Genomic DNA, 18312 nt, shown 5'->3' on the forward strand with positions numbered 1-18312 from the left:
TTGGCTGATAACAGTATCTCTTACCTACCAGAAACATTCAGCGTTCAGAAAGATAGTGGTGGAAAGTCAGTTGGCTCTATCCAATGCACTGAACCAGCCTCTTATTTGGATATTGTTTTCTTTTTTAAACTTTCCACACCATTGAAACTGTGGGGTGTCTTATTTTCTTTTTCTCTAGATATTTGAAAACAGCAAGCAAATCTGGGAATATGCTGTGTAAACAAATCCTCAAGAAAAGGAAGAGCCACAGACGAAATAAAATATACATAGTTTATGAGCTAATAATAATTAAATTTTGCTCTTATACAGCACTTCTCATATGAGTATCAAAGCTTTTTCAAAGATGCATGAATGTTATTTCCAGTTTACAAAAGAAGCAGCTGAGGTACAGAGTGGCTACATGATTTGCCCAAGCTCACATAAGGAGAGTACTCCAATGTTTGTGATTTGACCTAATGATGAAGCCCCATTCCCTGGAGTCAGGGGATTACATCATAACTCAGCTTTAAAAAATAAACATGGTTCTAGCCTTTATGGTCGAGGAGGAAAGCTGGAAAATGTGAACCTCATAGGATTGAAAATGAAAAAGCAATTAAAAGAGTCACCAAATTATTATTATTATTAAAGTTTCATGATTTTTAAGCGAATCTCCTGATTTTTGAATGTTTGGGGTTAGCAAGGCTTCAGTAAGTCAGCAGCACATATCTGATATTACTATTGACTGTCTGATTGTTGTATGCAGTGTAGTTGTAGCAGTGTTGGTCCCAGGATATTAAAGGGACAAAGTGGATGAGGTGATACCTTTTATTGGACCAACTTCTGTTGGTGAGAGAGACGAGTTTTCGAGTCTGTACACAGAGATCTTCTGAAGCTTCTCTCTCTCTGACCAACAAAAGTTAGTCCAATAAAATATTACCTCACTCAGCTTGTCTGTCTGTCATCATTTTGGGAAATTATTGATCTAGGATTGGAGACTTGAATTCCTTCAGGCAAAGGACCCTAAGGGAGGTAGGTGCCAAATTCCCAATGACTTGCCCAGTGATTAGGGTTCCAAATTGCCTTAATAGTTATTCACTTTAATAACGAGAGAGAACAAATGTAAACTCTTTGGTTCAAAGATCATCTTTGTGTGTGTGTGTGTGTATTGTGCCTGGCACTATATACCCTGAGCCCAGATTAGAGTTAACACAATATAAATAATAAATCACAATATTTATTGTTATGAGACCAATGCCAATTCTTTGACTGGGATCATGCCACTAAGTATGTTAGGATCTGTGGATGATACATCAAATGTGCTGGCTTGATCTGGGAGTGGCTTGGCTACACTCGAAACTCCCGCGGCAGCGTTTTGAAGTGCGAGTGCTCTCCCAGCCCTGCACATACTCCATCTCTCCATGTGGATTAGCTTGCAGCGCTGGGAGCCGCGCTCCCAGCGCTGGGGCACTGTTTACACTGGAGCTTTGCAGCGCTGTAACTTGCTGCGCTTAGGGGTGTGTTTTTTCACACCCCTGGGCGAGAATGTTGCAGCGCTGTAAAGCGCCAGTGTAGCCAAATTTAAAGGAAAAGTGCCTTCTGAGTAGGCCCTCCAGATTCCTCAGTATAAAGCTATTTCTTGATTTACTAGCTTGCTTACCTAGTAATTTAAAGAGGTGTGTGGCGGCCTCTACTGGTACATATGGGGCATAAAAACAAAGAGTGTACTTCACTGCTTTGCATTTTCATAGGCATTTACACCGTGCACAGCGGGTGTAAGATGTTTCCATTCTCATTCACTAGTGAGCTATACTCTCTATAGAGGGGCGAATGACAGTACAAGGCGCAAGGCAATGGAGAAGGAGGCCCAAAGAATTTCTTTGTTAAGAAAAGACAAGCACCCAACTAGCACCTATGTCTGTGCTGTGTGAACTATACAGAGTTCCTTGCTAGTTCTCTGGTGAAAACTATTCCTTGAAATATTTGATGACTGTATATTGTACAGTATATAGATACATTGGCCAGGATATTATGGGCAAAATATGCAATAATCATCCGTTGTACAGTGTTAAATTATTGGCTGTGTTACATATTCTGATCAGTGTTGCTAATTTTATGGTAAGTCTCTTTATGGTGTTTTTTTTTAAATCCTCAGCTCCTGGGAGCATGTGATTACATGAGAATCTCAGCTCTTTCTGCTGTCAGAGCTTTGGAGAAAAGTGACTTGAATATACCCGAAATGTTCAGAAGGCAAATAAAAAAATCTCAATTTTTTTTAAATTCTTTTTTAAAATCTCATTATTTTTAAACGAATGTCAAGACTTTCTGGGAGCTAACTCATTAAATTTGGACTCTTGGGGTTGGCAACACTGTGATATAGTGAGAAACCAGCGCTAGATTTAAAGTTACTCTCCGGCATAGCTGCACTGGCACAAAGAAGCTGTAAGGTTCGACACCCCTCAGATGAATAGCATGAGCACAGGAGACTCATGTGCCCCATAAATCTCAGCCATGCGCTGCCTCCGCAACAGGTGTCAGCACGGGGGGCTTTCTTGGGTGGGCCATAGTCATGTCAGAGGTGGGCAAAAGAAGGGGAGAAGTGGACATGAACATGGTGCTGGTGACTCTATACCCCCTGCAATGGCCCTTAGGAACCATTACACTAAAGGTGCAAATTAGGGCTTTCCTGGCCTCCAATGGGAATTGAACTGGCCTCTGGTAGCACCTGAATAGGGGAGTATAAACTGTTTCTTGTCCATCCCTGCACTGGTTTGTGCTTGAGTGTGGATTTGCTCCCAGAGCACACAATTTTGATACTGTACCTTGAGGTCCTACCTTTATTCCATAGAACTATTCTCTGAATTTTAAAAATGCATATGCCCATGCAATTTTGCATGTGCTTGAAGGTATTTGCTATTTTATAAATTAGAGGTGGAAAGTATATATATTCTGCTCTCACTTTTACCAGTGCCACAGTTGGGTAATCCTCTTGTCCTCAAAGGAGGTGCTCTGGATTTGCACCAGTTTAAGTGACATCAGCCAGGCCCACAAGGTTATCATGCTGTCCATCCCCTTGTCAGCGCAAGATTATTTCCTACACTACTAATTCTAGAGATGAGCCTGAGCTAACCCTCAGATCTGAACAGCCCTGAACTTTGGGTTTGGGACAGGTCACAATCTAAAATCAGATTAAGATTCAAATTTTTGCCTCTTCCTCCATCTCTATAATAAACTGGTTCATGGGTCTGATTCACTACTGCATTACACCATTTTGCACTGAGGTGCCTCTGTTGATGGCACAGACTGGAGAAATGCAGTGGTGAATGACAGATCTGGACTCCTCCAAATTTTGGGGAATTTGATATTGAGATCTGGATCCACACTTTGCAACCTAGTCCCAGGTCTAGTATTTTCCAGTACCTTGTCCACTCTAGTTTTAAAAGCCTCAGGCAAAGAGCTTCTCTCTTCTTCCTTTTGAAAGATTAACACACTTTAATAAATATCAATTTTCAGCCTAAATTTCCTTTTGCTCAGTTTCATCCCATTACTACTACTTATATACTCATGAACTACAAAGGCATTTTCTCTATTGCCTTGTACTGAAGGTTGACATAAGAGTTCCTTATTAATTGTGCCCAGTCTTTGAGCTCCAGGAGGTTAATTTTGGTTTTATTTTATTTTTTGAAGTAAGATTCTAGCCCTTTTCTTTACAGAGATAGCCTTGAAAATGGGATTTGATATAAACCAATGGTTAGGGTGGAAAGGAACAAGGAGCTTTGTTTCTACAGGAGATGAGGCCTTTACTGAGTTTCAGCCCTCACTGATACTGGATGGCTGGTGTTCACTCAGGCTGGTGGCGTTGCATGGGTATAGCCACCCTTGCTGCAGCAGCTACTACAAAGGGAACTCCCCTCCTGTTGTCCCCCAACAGAGCCTCTAGGAGCACATGGGGGATGTGCTATACAGTACCATATCCGCACACCTCACCAGGGGAGGAGGCACCAAGTCGCTTCTGCATTGAGTGCAAGTATGGCAGCTGCTGCAGTCTGTCTCTCTTCCTAACACTGCTTGCCTGGCTGCCCAGGCCACAGTATGAAGAGCTCCTGTTAGGTTGGAGCCCAGAGGCCAGTTCCTCATCACCTCCACCACAGAGAGGAAAGCTGCTCTCCTCCAACCCTACTCACCAGGTAGGGAGACCTACTCCCATTCACACCCACCCGCTGAGTCTAGGGAGAGCCACTCCCCCACCCTGAGTCCTCAGCCAATCTCTGTGCACACACCAGCCAGTTCATAGAATCATAGAATATCAGGGTTGGAAGGGACCTCAGGAGGTCATCTAGTCTAGCTGGGTAGTTGCTGGTCCAGCCAGTCCCACACACCAACCAGAGGAGACCCGCCCACTTCCAAAACCAAGGGAAACCAACTGACTACCCAGTGCACCACCAGTACTCCCTTCCACCTGATCAGTCGGCCCTCAGTTAGAGGCCACAGGATGACCAGTGGTGCAAGTAGAGTTCAAGTAGGGACACAAATGTGGGGGCATGTGACTTCCCCACATGACCTCCCCTCCCCGCTCCTAGCCCGGGTCCTTTTGCTCTCTCTGTCCCCTCCCCATTGTCCATCCCATGTTACCGGGAGGTCGGTGGGTGGGTGGGGCTCTGTCCTCCTCTTGCTGCATTGAAGACTTCTGAACCACAGGGCTTTCTGGAACCGCAGTGGTGAACGGAGCAGAACGTGGGGCCATGGGTGACTCCACACCAGCAGCTCCTCTAGAGATGCAGTACCACCCCAGTCCTGCGCCCAGCCCTTCCACGCAGCTGCATCTCCTGAGTCCTGTCTGGGGTCTGGAGGACAGGGCTGTGGGGCAGGCATGGGGGCGGTACAGTTGTGCCGGAGGAGCTGCTGGCGTGGGGCCGCTGGGCGGCTCCACGTTCTGCTCCTCCTGCCTCTTTCCGGTATGGCATACCAGCTATAAATAAGTACCGCCCTACTTACACCACTAGGGATGACCCACCTGCCCACACTTCTGCCAGTAGAGGATGTTCAGCTGGAACCGCTGCTGCTGCTATAGGGAATAGCTGCCAGGGAATGAAGTCAGCTAGAGGAGATTTCATGAGGCCCTAGGGGAGGAAGAAGCACAGGGAAGTGCACTGGGAGGTGTTAAATCAGAGGTTAGAAGTCAGATTGTAGAACTGATGGATTTTTTTGCTAGCGAGTCTCGAGGGATGGATTGGCGGGGAGGGAGGGATGAGATGGGGAATGGATATTTTATCCAGGAAATAATACTTGTATCACCAACTCAGGCAGAATGTTTTTAAGGGAGTATCCTTGTATCCTTAGCCTTATTGACTGCAATGGGACTGGTTGGCATGAGTAAGGGAGGCAAATTGTCTCTTTTCTTTTTTGTTTTCTGATGTCACTTTTAAAGGAATCTAATGCTACTACAGATTGCCAATGTCTTTCTGGTATGGAAGGATCTGGAACTTTGCTGTGTGGTCTCATCACTGTCACACACACATAGGGACTGACACCTTAAGGGTCTGTACTGCAGTGTATATCCAGCCCAGAATCACACTGAGGTTTTGCCTCCATTACAAACTGATAACTGCTTTGGTCTCCAGTATTCCTCCAGGTGGAATAATACATATATTATAAATATAGTAAGTATTAATATTTTACACTTCTTATAACACCTTTCACCTGAGGATCTCAAAGGGCTTAACAGATATTAATGAATTAAGGTTCACAACATCCTTGCAGGCTAGGTATTATCCCAATTTTACAGCTGAAGAAACTGAGGCCCAGAGAGGTTAAGTGACTTACCCAAGATCTCGGTGATTACAGAGTAGTGAATAGAACCCAAAGATCCTGACTCCTAGTCTGCTATTCTAACCATGAAAACATGCTCCTTCCTTTCTCAAATTCAGGCTCATATCATTATGTCACACCTATATCTTTAACCATTCTACATCCCTAGGATTTTTTTTCTTTAAATCTGTGATCACTAGAGCTTGTCACAAAACAGAAAAAAAATGTGAATTTTCATGATTACTCCTCCTTTTTAATTGAACTACGAAATTTTGATGACTATGTTCATCATCATTTTGCACTTTTAAAGACATTGACCAGTAGTTCCATAGCTTGCTGAGAAATGGGAAAAAAACTGACATTCTTTTTTTTATTGAGACTTTAACTAGTTTTTGTCCCTACACATGTTTACAGTGGATACATAATCAATAAGCATTAATAACACCTGGTTCATTTACATAATCACAGGTGTAATAACATTTTTATTTTTATGTAATTTGTTCTTAAATACTTGCAAATATTCCAAAATTCTGAAGTTAGTCTCACTATCTCCCTTGAGATGTATTATTTGTTGCCCCTATATTGCAGATAGGGAAATTGAGTTAGAAAGGAATTCAATGACTTATTCAAAGACACAAAGTGAATCATTGGAGAGGGTGGAATAGATCCCTGAAACTTGACTCAGAGACGAGTCCTAGTTATTTTAAACCACTAGACAATACTATTTAATATATCTGTGAATTTAATGCACATTTTATTTAGTTTTCCTTCCAGATCATTACTACAGAACTTAAATAAAACCATGCCAGAAGGAAGCCAGAAAAAGAGAAGCATGAGTGCTAAGAAAACTAGAGTGAAACTCCAGTGGAGGAATTAGGGCCCTGATTCAAGAAATCACCTGTATTCAGGAAAACACTCAAGCATGTCGTTAAAGTTAAGTATGTGTTTAAGTTTAATCAGGCTTAGGGGTCTGATCCAAAGCAGTTCATTAACCTCACTGGACTTTGAGTCAGACCCTAACAGAGACAGACAGAAGCCTGTGTGTGGGGTAACTAGGGCTAGCAAAGCAACAGAAGAAGGAGGTGGATTTGGTAAACTTAATTAAATCTCCTAGAACTTTTCTTAGAGGTGATGACAAATATTTCATATGTAAATTTGAAAGCCCTGAAACCAAATCCTAGATATCATGTTGGTTAGGTGCGTGACAGACAGAGATCAGTGAGTGTAACATGAAGGGGTGGGTCTTGATGGGAGCCATAAGGGGCAGGGCTCAACTCAGGTGGCAAATTTATAGGTCTTCCCTAGGGGAAGTGTTGATGAGTTTCACTTATTCCTAAGTCTGGTGGATATTGAAAGTTGTGGCTGAGAATCCTGATGCTGATCTTTGCCTCCCTCTGAGAGAGAGGCCTGCCCCCAGAACAGCCAGACCTGCTTGGATCAGCTTTGAATTCCTATCTCTGCCAACAGCTGTCTAGCAAGTCCATGGGATTTCACTGAGCCAGTTTAATACTCATAGTCAGACAGTTTAAACCCATTAGCTCCCAGCTAGTGGAGTTAATTTGCTCCGCCAAGCCCAGCTCTCAGGCAGGTTTTGCCAATCAAAACCAAAGAGGAAATCAAAAATAGCTATAAATTTAATAAAGGTTGCAGCCTGCACTGTAAGAGCTAAACCCTGAAAACAAAATGCCTCTGGTTAGATCACTGTCTGTGACCTCTCTTAATGGGCTTCCTCAGTGGGAGGATGAAGACCTGCCAGTGGAGGATTTACTGCTCTTTGAAGTCGCTTGGGAAGTTACCAATAAAGGTCTGTACAGCACTTTACATGTTAATATGATTGGTTTTGGGATGTGGGGGGGGGAGGGAATGGATGTGAACGTTATTAAGTGGGAACTATGGAAATGGATGCTTCATAAATGCACCTAGACGTTTTATTCAGAAAGAGCACTTAGGAAATTGTATCAAAAGAAGTGTGTCACTCTGTGTACATGTGTGTGCATGGAAGCACATGTGATTGTATATGTGCTATACCTGCGTGTGCTTATTCAGAATGCATGTGTGTAACCCATGTGTGTATATTTGTCCACGTACAGACTTTTGTGCACCAGTCACAAAAATATGGGTGAGTGTGTAAGTGTTGTGCATATGTGTGTGTAGATATATGGCTGTTACTCTCTTTGTATTGCTATGCTGTATATGTATGTGAGACTTATTTTTTTAACTGATGCAAAATCTTTGTGAATGCAAAGCATAAAAATAAGCATTTGTGAGACAGTAAATGCATTCAAGTGCAGTGATTTTCTTCAGCCTTCCCTTGCAGAATGAAAGCCATATTCTCAACTGATATAAATCAACATAGCTCCGCTGAAGTCAGGAGTAGATCCAAGAAGTTAGTGGGGCTGCATCAGTTTACACCAGTTAAAAATCTAGCCAAATATTTGCAAGCATGTCTAAAGGCAGATATTGCATGAGAGCTTTCACGGTTGGTGCATGTGATCATATTTGAACTGTGCACATTGCTCTAGCTAATATGACCTCTCTGCCAGACTTCAGATTTAAAGTGCTAATAGAGCTATCCTATTTTAACAAAGCAGCTTGAGTTCAGCAAAGGGGGAAAGGCAGTAATGTTGCAGCATAAATGAGTTACTAGGAGTCAATGATTGACATTGTGTATCTTGCTGCCAGTGTGGATAAATAAAGAGAAGATTAGTTGAGGAATAGATTGTATTCTGTAACATCTGAACCCTAAAGGACAAATGTAAGTGAGAGGAACAGATAGCCTTAGGGTTAACATTCTACCTGGAGTATTTTGCAGGTATAGTACTTATTTTTACCAATGTGCCTGGCAAACAATTGGCAGGTAGATGGCAGCAGAAATCTGGCTAAATCAAAGGGTTCTATTAATGTATAATTTAAATCCACAGTGTAAATTCTTTCTGTGTATTTACAAAGCACATAATGGGCCATACTCTCAGTGAAGCTACACAGATTTATCCTACAAATCCTGTCCAACTAAATTATTTGGAACTCAACAAGTTTGAACATAATGTACTAATAGTTACACCAAGTAATGACCTTATACTTTGTCAACCTGAATCTTAGAACTGATTGAATTAGCCATACCAAATGATTTTTTACTTTACATCAGAGCCTTCTTACAAATTGTCCCTTAACTCATCCTGGTTTGAAGTACTTGTTCTAATTATTATATATTTGATATATTAATATACATTTGAGCAAATGTTTTTTGCAAAGTCTTTGTAGCTCATGTTCCTTCAAGTAGTGAATATTTTGTCTGTGTGTTTGAGCCATGTAAGTTGTGCTTTAATACTGTTTCCTGATAGGGTGACCTCACTTTTATAAATAGCAGTAGTTCCTGGAGAAATCTCTGGTCTGTAGGTCTCCTATGGCGAGGGTGGGCAGCACTTTAGAGTTATAGGAAAGTGAGACATAGGAAATGATAAGAGGGCCTAAGAAATGTTAGGACATAGGAAAAAATATTGTGTCTTCCTTTGCACGAGAAAGAACAAAATATTAGGTGAAATACATTGACCCCCACCTCATGCAGTGGCATACCCCTGTAATCCCAGCCACTTGGGAGGCCGAGGCTGGCGATTGCTGGAGTTCTGGGCTGTGGTGCACTATGCCGATTGGGTGTCTGGTGCCACTGACAGGCTGGCCAGGAGGCGGCTGAAGAAATGGCTAGAACAACATGAATGACGTTGTGATTGGCGCTCTCTCTGTGAGGGCTGATGGGCCAGTCGATCAAGGTGACACAGACATGCCCCAAGATTTAAATATTGCTGGGTTCCTTCCTTACAGAAGGGGAGAGTGAGACAAGCCAGGCTAACTTTGTTCCTCATTTACATTTAAGCTAAGCCCCCTTTGCAGCACTCTGGCAGTATATTACTTCTCAGGTGCCTCACTTACTCTCTGACTAGTGTTCCTTCTTGCCTGCTCCATTTAGTTGGCATGGAGCCATGTGTCCACAGGATAGTATATATGGCCTTTTACTATCTTCTGTCTCAGCATGGCATCTTGTTCCATATTCTGAGTGTGGAACACATTCAAAGTGTGTCCAGTTAAGAGATCTTTCTGATCCTCCCCCCTTCATATCTCTTCTCCTTGCTACTGCTCATGCTGAGGGATCGCTCACTTGTATTTATTTGAAATCACTCATGAGGGTATGGCTGCACTTGCAAGTGTACAGCGCAGCCGCGGGAGCGCTCTCGCGGCAGCGCTTTGAAGTGTGAGTGTGGTCGCTGGGAGAGAGCTCTCCCAGCACTGCACGTACTCCACCTCCCCATGGGGATTAGCTTACAGCACTGGGCAGGGCCGGCTTTAGGAAGTGCGGGGTCCAATTCGAACATTTTCGGTGGGGCCCCAGCAGGGATGACTAAAAAAGGAAAAAAAAAAACCATGTAAAAAAATGCCTTTCATTTCTTAGCAACCGGTTCCCTATAAAAAATTCTGATTTAAGGGATGTGCCACAATATGTATTTTTTTGTACCAATAGGCTTACCATATGTCTGTATTTTCCCAGGAGGAATTTTTAAATTTTAAATATTCCTCCCAGATGGCAATTTAAGAACCAAAAAGCGGGACATGTCCTGGAAAATACGGATGTATGTTAACCTTACCTAAAGTTCTTTTTTAAAAAGATGGGCCTGAACTAGAAATGAGCTCCGTTTCACATGTGTGGGTCCCTGTCACTCCCTGGGGGTGTGCTAGGGTGACCAGATGTCCCAATTTTATAGGGACAGTCCCAATTTTTGGGTCTCTTTCTTATATCGGATCCTATTACCTCCCACTCCTGTCCTGATTTTTCACACTTGCTGTCTGGTCACCCTAGGATGTGCACATGTGTGGGTCCCAGCTGCTCCCTGCCCACCTCATTGAAGCAGGTGTGCTGGGAGCCCCAAGCCCTTTAAATTGCCCCCTGGGGAAGCCGGGCCACCCTGGTACACAGGGCTGGCTTTAGGAAGTGTGGGGCCCAATTCAAACAGTTTCAACGGGGCCCCAGCAGGGAAGACAAAAAAAATTAAAAAGAGACACGTAAAAAAAACACGTGGGGCTTGTACTCACCGAGCGGTGCTCCGAGTCTTCGGCTGCGGGTCCTTCACTCACTCGAGATCGTCAGCAGCACTGAAGAACCCACCGCTGAAGACCCAAACAAGCGAAGGACCCAGCACCCAAGTGCTGCCGAAGACCCGGAGTGCCACCACGTGAGTAAAAATTAAAAAGGCGCCTCTAGCCAGGGAAGAGATTCTCACTGGGCACGGGGCCCTCTTAGGTGCGGGGCCCGATTCGGGGGAATTGGTGGAATTGGCCTAAAGCCAGCCCTGCTGGTACAGTGCACCAGCTCTTGCCGGTACGCCGTACTGGGGCTTGGGCATGGGGCCCTCTTAGGGGCGTGGCCCAATTCAGGGGAATTGGTTGAAAGCTGGCCCTGGCACTGGGAGCCGTGCTCCCAGTGCTGGGGCACTGTTTACACTGACGCTTTACAGCGCTGTAACTTGCTGCACGGGGAGGGGGTGTTTTTTCACACCCCTGAGCGAGAAAGTTGCAGCTCTGTAAAGCGCCAGTGTAGTCTTTCATCTTCTCCCTTTAACATCCTCACTCCCAGGCAAGTAAAGGTATTACATGTAGGGTGACAGAGTGAGCATTTCGAGCATTCTAGTGCCCAAATGTGCACAAATCAAAGCTCTTCCATAAATATTGATGTAAACAAGAACTAGTCACCCAAATGTAAGCTGTCATGGTATAATTCCCCACTCTGAACCTTAGCGTCCAAAAGATGGGGTACCAGCATGAATTCCTCTAAGCTCAATTACCAGCTTAATACTTGTAGTGCTGCCACCAACCAGGAATTCCAGTGCCTGGTACACTCTGGTTCCCCCAAAACCTGGCCTGAGGACCCCCAAGACCCAGTCCCTCTGGATCTTAACTCAAGGAAAGTAAACCCTTTCCCTCACCGTTGCCTCTCCCAGACTTCCCCTCCCTGGGTTACCCTGGAAGATCACTGTGATTCAAACTCCTTGACTCTTTAAATAGAGAGGAAAATTTACCTTCTCCCCCTCCTTCTCTCTCCCCCTCCCAGACTCTCCCTGAGAGAGAAAGTAATCCTAACACAGAGAGAAATTAGTCTCTCTCTCCCCCTTCCCTCCTTTCTCCCCACCAATTCCTTGGTGGATCCAGACCCCGTCCCCTGAGGTCTCACCAGAATAAAAAAAAATCAGGTTCTTAAACAAGAAACTTAATTAAAGAAAGAAAAAACAGTAAAAATTATCTTAGTAAATTTTAAAAATGGAATAGGTACAGGGTCTTTCAGCTATAGACACTGGGAATACTCTCCCAGCCGAAGTATACAAGTACAAAATAAAATCTTTTCAGCAAAATACCAGTTTGAACTCCTTTCAGCCAAATACACATTTGCAAATAAAGAAAACAACCATAAGCCTAACTCGCTTTATCTACCTAGTACTCATTATTCTCAGCTTAAAAGAGCCTGTATCGGAGAGATTGGAGAGAAGCCTGGTTGCACGTCTGGTCCCTCTGAGCCCCCAGAGTGAACAACAACCAAAAACTAAAAGCACACACAAAAACTTCCCTCCCTCAAGATTTGAAAGTATCCTGTCCCCTGATTGGTCCTCTGGTCAGGTGACAGCCAGGCTTACTGGACTTGTTAACCCTTTCCAGGCAAAAGAGATATGAAGTACTTCTGTTCTATTAACTCTTACTTATCTGTTTATGACATAAGCACAATATATACTAGTATCCTTTTAAGTTGTAGCATGAATAATTTTAAATGAATGATACCCCTCCAACTTAGCCAGCAAAATGTAACTTGTAATACATGAGCTTCCTTGTTTGTTTAGGGGCAAATCACTCCCTTTTGCAGAAGGTGCCTGGCCTGGAAAGCAGTAGAACTGCACATGTCTACTGCGGAAGTGAAACAAGGGGGGCAGGCCATGGAAGTCATGCACCTTACATGCTGCAAAGCAATGCTCCACATTGGCTCTCTCCTCAGTAGAACGGAGGGAGGGTTTTGGTGCCAGCTAGGGAAAGGACAGAGCATTATGTAGAGTGGCCACAAACTACATGGATTCATTGTCTAAAGCCTCAAGAGAATCACAGAAATGTAGAACTGGAAGGCACCTTGATAGGCCTCAGAGTTCAGTCTCTTGCACTGAGGCAGGACTAAGTATTATCTTCTAGAGACCATCCATGATAGGTGTTTGTCCACCTGATTTTAAAAACCTGCAATGAAGGAGATTCTGCAACCTCCCTAGCTAATTTGTTCCAATGCTTAGCTACTCTTACAGTTAGCAAGTTTTTCCTAAGGTCTCTAACCTAAATCTCCCTTTTTGTTTTTAAGCCCATTACTTCTTATTCTCTTTGTAACAACCTGTACATACTTGAAGACTATCATGTCCTCCCCCCTCAGACTTCTCTGTTCTCCAGACTAAACAACCCCAGTTTTTTTCAATCTTTCCTCATAAGTCTTGTTGTCTATACCTTTCATCATTCATGTTGGTTGTTGCTCTCCTCTGGACTTTCTCCAATATGTCCACCTCTTTCTCCAAGTATGGTGCCTGGAACTGGACACAGTACTCCAGTTGAGGCCTTACCAGTGCTGAGTAGAGAGAAAGAATTACTTGCTTACAACACTCTTGTTAACATAACCCAGAATGATTGCTTATATTGCAACAGTATCACATTATTGACTCATATTTAGTTTTGATCAACAATAACCCCTGGCCAGATCCGCTTCTGCAGTACTCGTCCTAGGCAGTCATTTCCCCATTTTGTATTTGTGCAGTTGGACATTCCTTCCTAAGTGTCCTACTTTGCATTTATCCTTGTGCAGTTTCGTCTTATTTATTTCAGACCATTTCTCCAGTTTGTCATGACCAATTTTAATTCTAATCCTGTTCTCCAAAGAGCTTGCAACCCCTCCCAGCTTGGTATCCTCCACAAACTTTATAAATCGACTCTCTAAGCCATTATCCAAATCATTTATGAAGTTATTAAATAGAACCAGACCCAGGACAGATCACTGTGGGACCTTACTTGATATGCTCTCCCAGCTTGACTGTGAACCCTTCATAACCACTCTCTGAGGAATCTTTTCCAACCAGTTGTGCACCCACCTTATAGTACACATGTGGAAATGTGTAATAGATAGATGTTATAGGCCAGTAATAAAGACTGCAGCATCATCCAAGGAGAGGCTGCACAGTTCCTCATTGTCCTTGCCCCATCCCTTTAAACCTCCTTGTATGTCCTTGGCAAAAGTCAATTTGCTCAAGCTGTTCAGGGAGGATGAGAATTTTGGCTCTTATAGACTAATTTTGTTACTTGCCATAGTCATTAGCCTGGATTAGCGAGGTTTCCATTGCTTTTCTGAGGAAGTTTTTAATCACTTTATGAAGTTGATAACAATATTTATTGGGATGTTTGATTAATATTTACATTAGCATCTCTTTTTGCATATTGTCTGTATTATTTGATCCGTCTTATAAACAAAGAAAGATATAAAGTGGTACAATGCTAAAAAAAAAAAAAAAAAAAAAAATTAATCTAGGCAGGTGACCAGTTCTTATCACTAGCTAAATATAAACCCATTAGCTCCGTATTCAGGCTCATTGCAGCGCTCCTGGAACATTGTTTCTTTAATCTTAAAAAGCAAAGCTACCTGGAGAACAGCTCTTCCCCATTCTACACACCAGCTTCAGTGTCTACCTCCATTTCCCTGCATACCATTTCTTCCTATCTCTCTGGCTCCTTCCCTTCCAACAGCTGTTTTTTCTTAGCTCTTTCTTCCCTCTCACCTTCAGGGGTGGGAGTTGTATTCGTTTTTTGGGGTGAGGGAGTAAAGTGAATGAGTGATGGGTACATAGTGTGTGTGTATTTATTTAGGTATGCACGAGCCCCACCACTATAGTATCTGAGTAATTTCTAGGTGTTTAAAAATAGAATGGGGAGAGTACAACATGGAGAAAGATGAGAAGGAGGAGAATTTAGACTGTAGGGATGAGAACTAAAACTGGTAAAAAAAAAAAAAAATTTTTCAGCAAAATTTGTTTGTCAAAAATGTCTTTTCAATTAAATAAACACTTTCTCACAAAAAACCCCATTGTCATCCTTTTTGTCCTTTTAAAAAAAAATTCTTAAACAAAATATTTCAAACTTTTTTGTTTTAGTGAGAAAAACCCCACTTTCTCTGTCTCTCTCAGTCTGTTTGTCTTTCTTTCTTTTTTTTGGAAATAAGTGAGAGATTTTTTTTCTTTTTTTTTTTTCTCACTGATTTATTTTCCCCTATTATTATTCTATTTGGAAAAGGCAGGAATTTTAAAAAAACCCAGCGGAAAAAAAAGTTAAATGTTGTTTGTTTTTTCCCCATTGAAATTAAATTTCAAAATTTGTGGTCAAAACTGAATCATTTTGAATGGAACAATTTAATTTATGTTTCTTGGCATGTTTTTTGACCTGTTCTGAAGCACAAATGTAAACAGACAGATGATACACTAGTTGTTTAGGAAGAAGTAAAGAAGATAAATGCAGGAACAGAAAAAAGGAAGAGAAGGGAGAGTAAAATAAGGAAAAAAGTAAGTTGCAGCCCACACCCCATTATTATTTGGTGAAGGTTAATATCAAAACACAGAGGTGTATCGCATCAATAGACTGGTGCATTTGGCCCTAAATTGCCAGTGTCAGCGGGAAGACGGTTAGACTAATGTCAATTTGCATAACAAAATGTTTTCAGTGGAATGGTGGGACATTGATTTTAGTGTAGGCTAAGCCTAAACATGACCTTTGTACATCAGTCTACATATGCTGTCAACAGAGAATAGCCTCTTAAACTAGAGATTGCCCCAAACCACAAAGTTCAGATCTAGTTCTCAATAACACTAAGCTTCAGTGGATGTCGGAATCCAAAACCAGACATGTATCCAAAATTTGCAGCTAACCTGGTATCTCTATAATGGGCCAGACCAAAACTGTAAGATCTAAACACCTTTGAATTTGGGGGAATTTGAGATTGAGATCCAAAGTTTGTGCCCATCTCTCATTTCATTGTTTGTATAAAGTTGGCATCTGAAAATAGGATTTCAGATGTTGCTGCCAGAAGCACGTATAAACTACTCAAGAAAATTGGCGAGTATTTTTGTTACATTTCATTTGATTGGGAAGGAGTTTTAATTGATACCCTAAAACTCCATAGTAGGAAAGAAGCAGCAGGCTTATTGGAATTCTGAAACTAATTAAAGACTGACTTTTTCCAACCATTTTTTACTTTGGACCCAGTTCTGCAGTCAATAGAATGAGTAATGGGCTACTTATTTACACAGTAGTCTCAATGAATTCAAAGTAGCTAACAGTGCCTTTTGAAAGAAACTTTGTATGATGTCTCTTCAGGGTATGAACTGGAATTTCCCTGTATAATAAATTACTCCAGCCACTGATCAACTCTTCCCCTCCTGTCTTTTTCTTTGAGGCATGTCCATCATCTTCCATGTGCATATAGTTGCATGTACCAACTTCCCATGCCCAGCTCTCTTACACATGTATGCAGAGACATCTGTGCCTCATGAGTCACATGTTCACATGGTAACAGAGAGACAACTGAAATGGCTGGGGCCAAATAATGCACAGGTTTCATGGCAAGTTCTTTCTGCAGATTTTACTGCATTCTTCAAAATCAAAACCTTAATTTTGTTTAAAGTTCTCAATCCTTATTGTAACGAAGGTAGGAAAACAATGAGTTGCAATTGTACTTGCCCTACTGTCAGATAGACTGACATGATGTAGCATAGCACAGAACGAGGCATGCACAGTGATCAGCTGCTGTCTTTCCCCCTTGTTCATCTTAATCACTGACACCTTCCCAGCCTTGTTTCAGTCTTTCACGTGCTAACATGGTCAAAGCCAGTTTTATCATCTTAGGAATGACACGCACTGACCTGGTAACCGTGATGCATACTTTGGTGACGTTGCATCAGGATTACTAAAACTAACTCTGAACTGGGTTCCATAAGGAGCTGATCCATCATCTGCAGCTGGTGCAGAATGCATCAGCAGAAATGTGATTGGACTTGGCAGCAAGAGGATGCAACCTACCCTCAGCTCCATTCCCTGACTGGCTCCTTCCTGTTGTGTTCCTTGAGTTTAAGGAGAGGCTTTCAAAGGTAGAAATGGTAGCACCTTTCAGTGTGCGTTGGGTGAATCAATGCCATTCCTACCTTTTGAAAATGTCTCCCTGTAGACCTTTAAGTGGTTGCTTCCCAAAGTATAATGCTGATTCCAGGATGAGGTCTTTGACACAGAGAAGAAACAGGACTCAGGTGTAGTAAACAGAAAACAGCTTCTTTGCTGAGGCTGCTGGATAATTGGGGCCCAGTCTTGCAACACTAATGTCAATGGCAGTTGGGTCACTCCTTGAGACCTAGTCTACACACAGGTTGTGCACTGGTGTAACTATTTTGGTTATGCATACAATCTTTTTAATGAGATAGTTATACCAGTACAACTCCTAGAATAGAGCCAGTTATACTGGTATAAAGGTGCCTTCATCATCATCATGTTCCCATTAGGCCTCTGGCATTTGGGGCAGCAACGAAGCTCCTCAACTCCTGTCTGTTTCTGGCAAGTCTTTCATTGGTTCCCCAGCTGTGCCCCAGGTTTTTCAACTCGGCTTCCACAGCTCTTCGTAACGTTGTTTTCGGGCGGCCTCGTTCTCGCTTGCCTTTGGGTGTCCATCTTATTGCTACTCTGGAGATGGCAACAGGATTGGAAACACCCTCATGGTGTTGTCCATCATCCCATCCAGAATACAGCAAAGTTTCTCCGGAGGCTGCTGTTAATCTTCCTGATCCCGTCCATCTGCTCTCGCTGACACCCAGCATGTGTAAGCTGTAGCATCTCAACTCTTTTGTGACCTGAGCGAGCTTCCCTGTTTCATACATTGTCTGTACATTCCAAAAAACAAGTTTGTTTTTTGTTTTAGTGTTGAGCACTTCAGTATTCATGCCAGTGGCTTCCTTTCGGCTTTCACCATTGGCAGTCATACAGGTCATTGACTCCTCAAGGCCATCACACACAGCAATGATCGATTTTGCCATTGCTGTTTCTGTAACACATTTTGGTTTTTATGGGACAGGGTTGTTAGCCCTGGGCCTAACCTCCAACTTGGAGGACCAAGGTGTCTGTTTTGTCTGACCCCTCCCCCACAGACCAATCCAGCATGGTTTGGAACAAAAAGCCTCCACTGACACAGATTTTGGGGATCATTAGAGCACGCAAGCTATCCTGCCACGACAAGGCACGGACTCCAGAGGACAGATGAAGGTGCCTTAGATCAGTATAACTTACTCCCATTCCCTTACAGGAATAAGAGTATGAACAAAAGTACATTTATAACTGAATCTACAGTTGGATTTGTACTGCTTTAACTATATCAGTATAGTTAGAGATGCAACTCCTGTGTTTAGATAAGTTACTCAGATACTCTCTTCCTCAGTTTGCAGA

The 18312-nt window shown here is 42.6% G+C and overlaps 1 protein-coding gene across 2 annotated transcripts in view; it reads left to right on the top strand.

Moving 5' to 3' along the window:
* The first annotated feature begins 7467 nt into the window (after positions 1-7467).
* The window catches only part of GYS2 (glycogen synthase 2), a 78090-nt gene continuing 67245 nt past the window's right edge, over positions 7468-18312 (top strand). For both annotated transcript variants that reach the window (XM_050968744.1, XM_050968753.1), the window contains exon 1: positions 7468-7588. In XM_050968744.1, coding sequence (XP_050824701.1) covers positions 7468-7588 — 121 coding nt within the window. The remainder of the gene's footprint in view (positions 7589-18312) is intronic.

The sequence above is a fragment of the Gopherus flavomarginatus genome, chromosome 1 (genome assembly GCF_025201925.1).
Source record: "Gopherus flavomarginatus isolate rGopFla2 chromosome 1, rGopFla2.mat.asm, whole genome shotgun sequence".
Classification (NCBI taxonomy): Eukaryota; Metazoa; Chordata; order Testudines; family Testudinidae; genus Gopherus; species Gopherus flavomarginatus.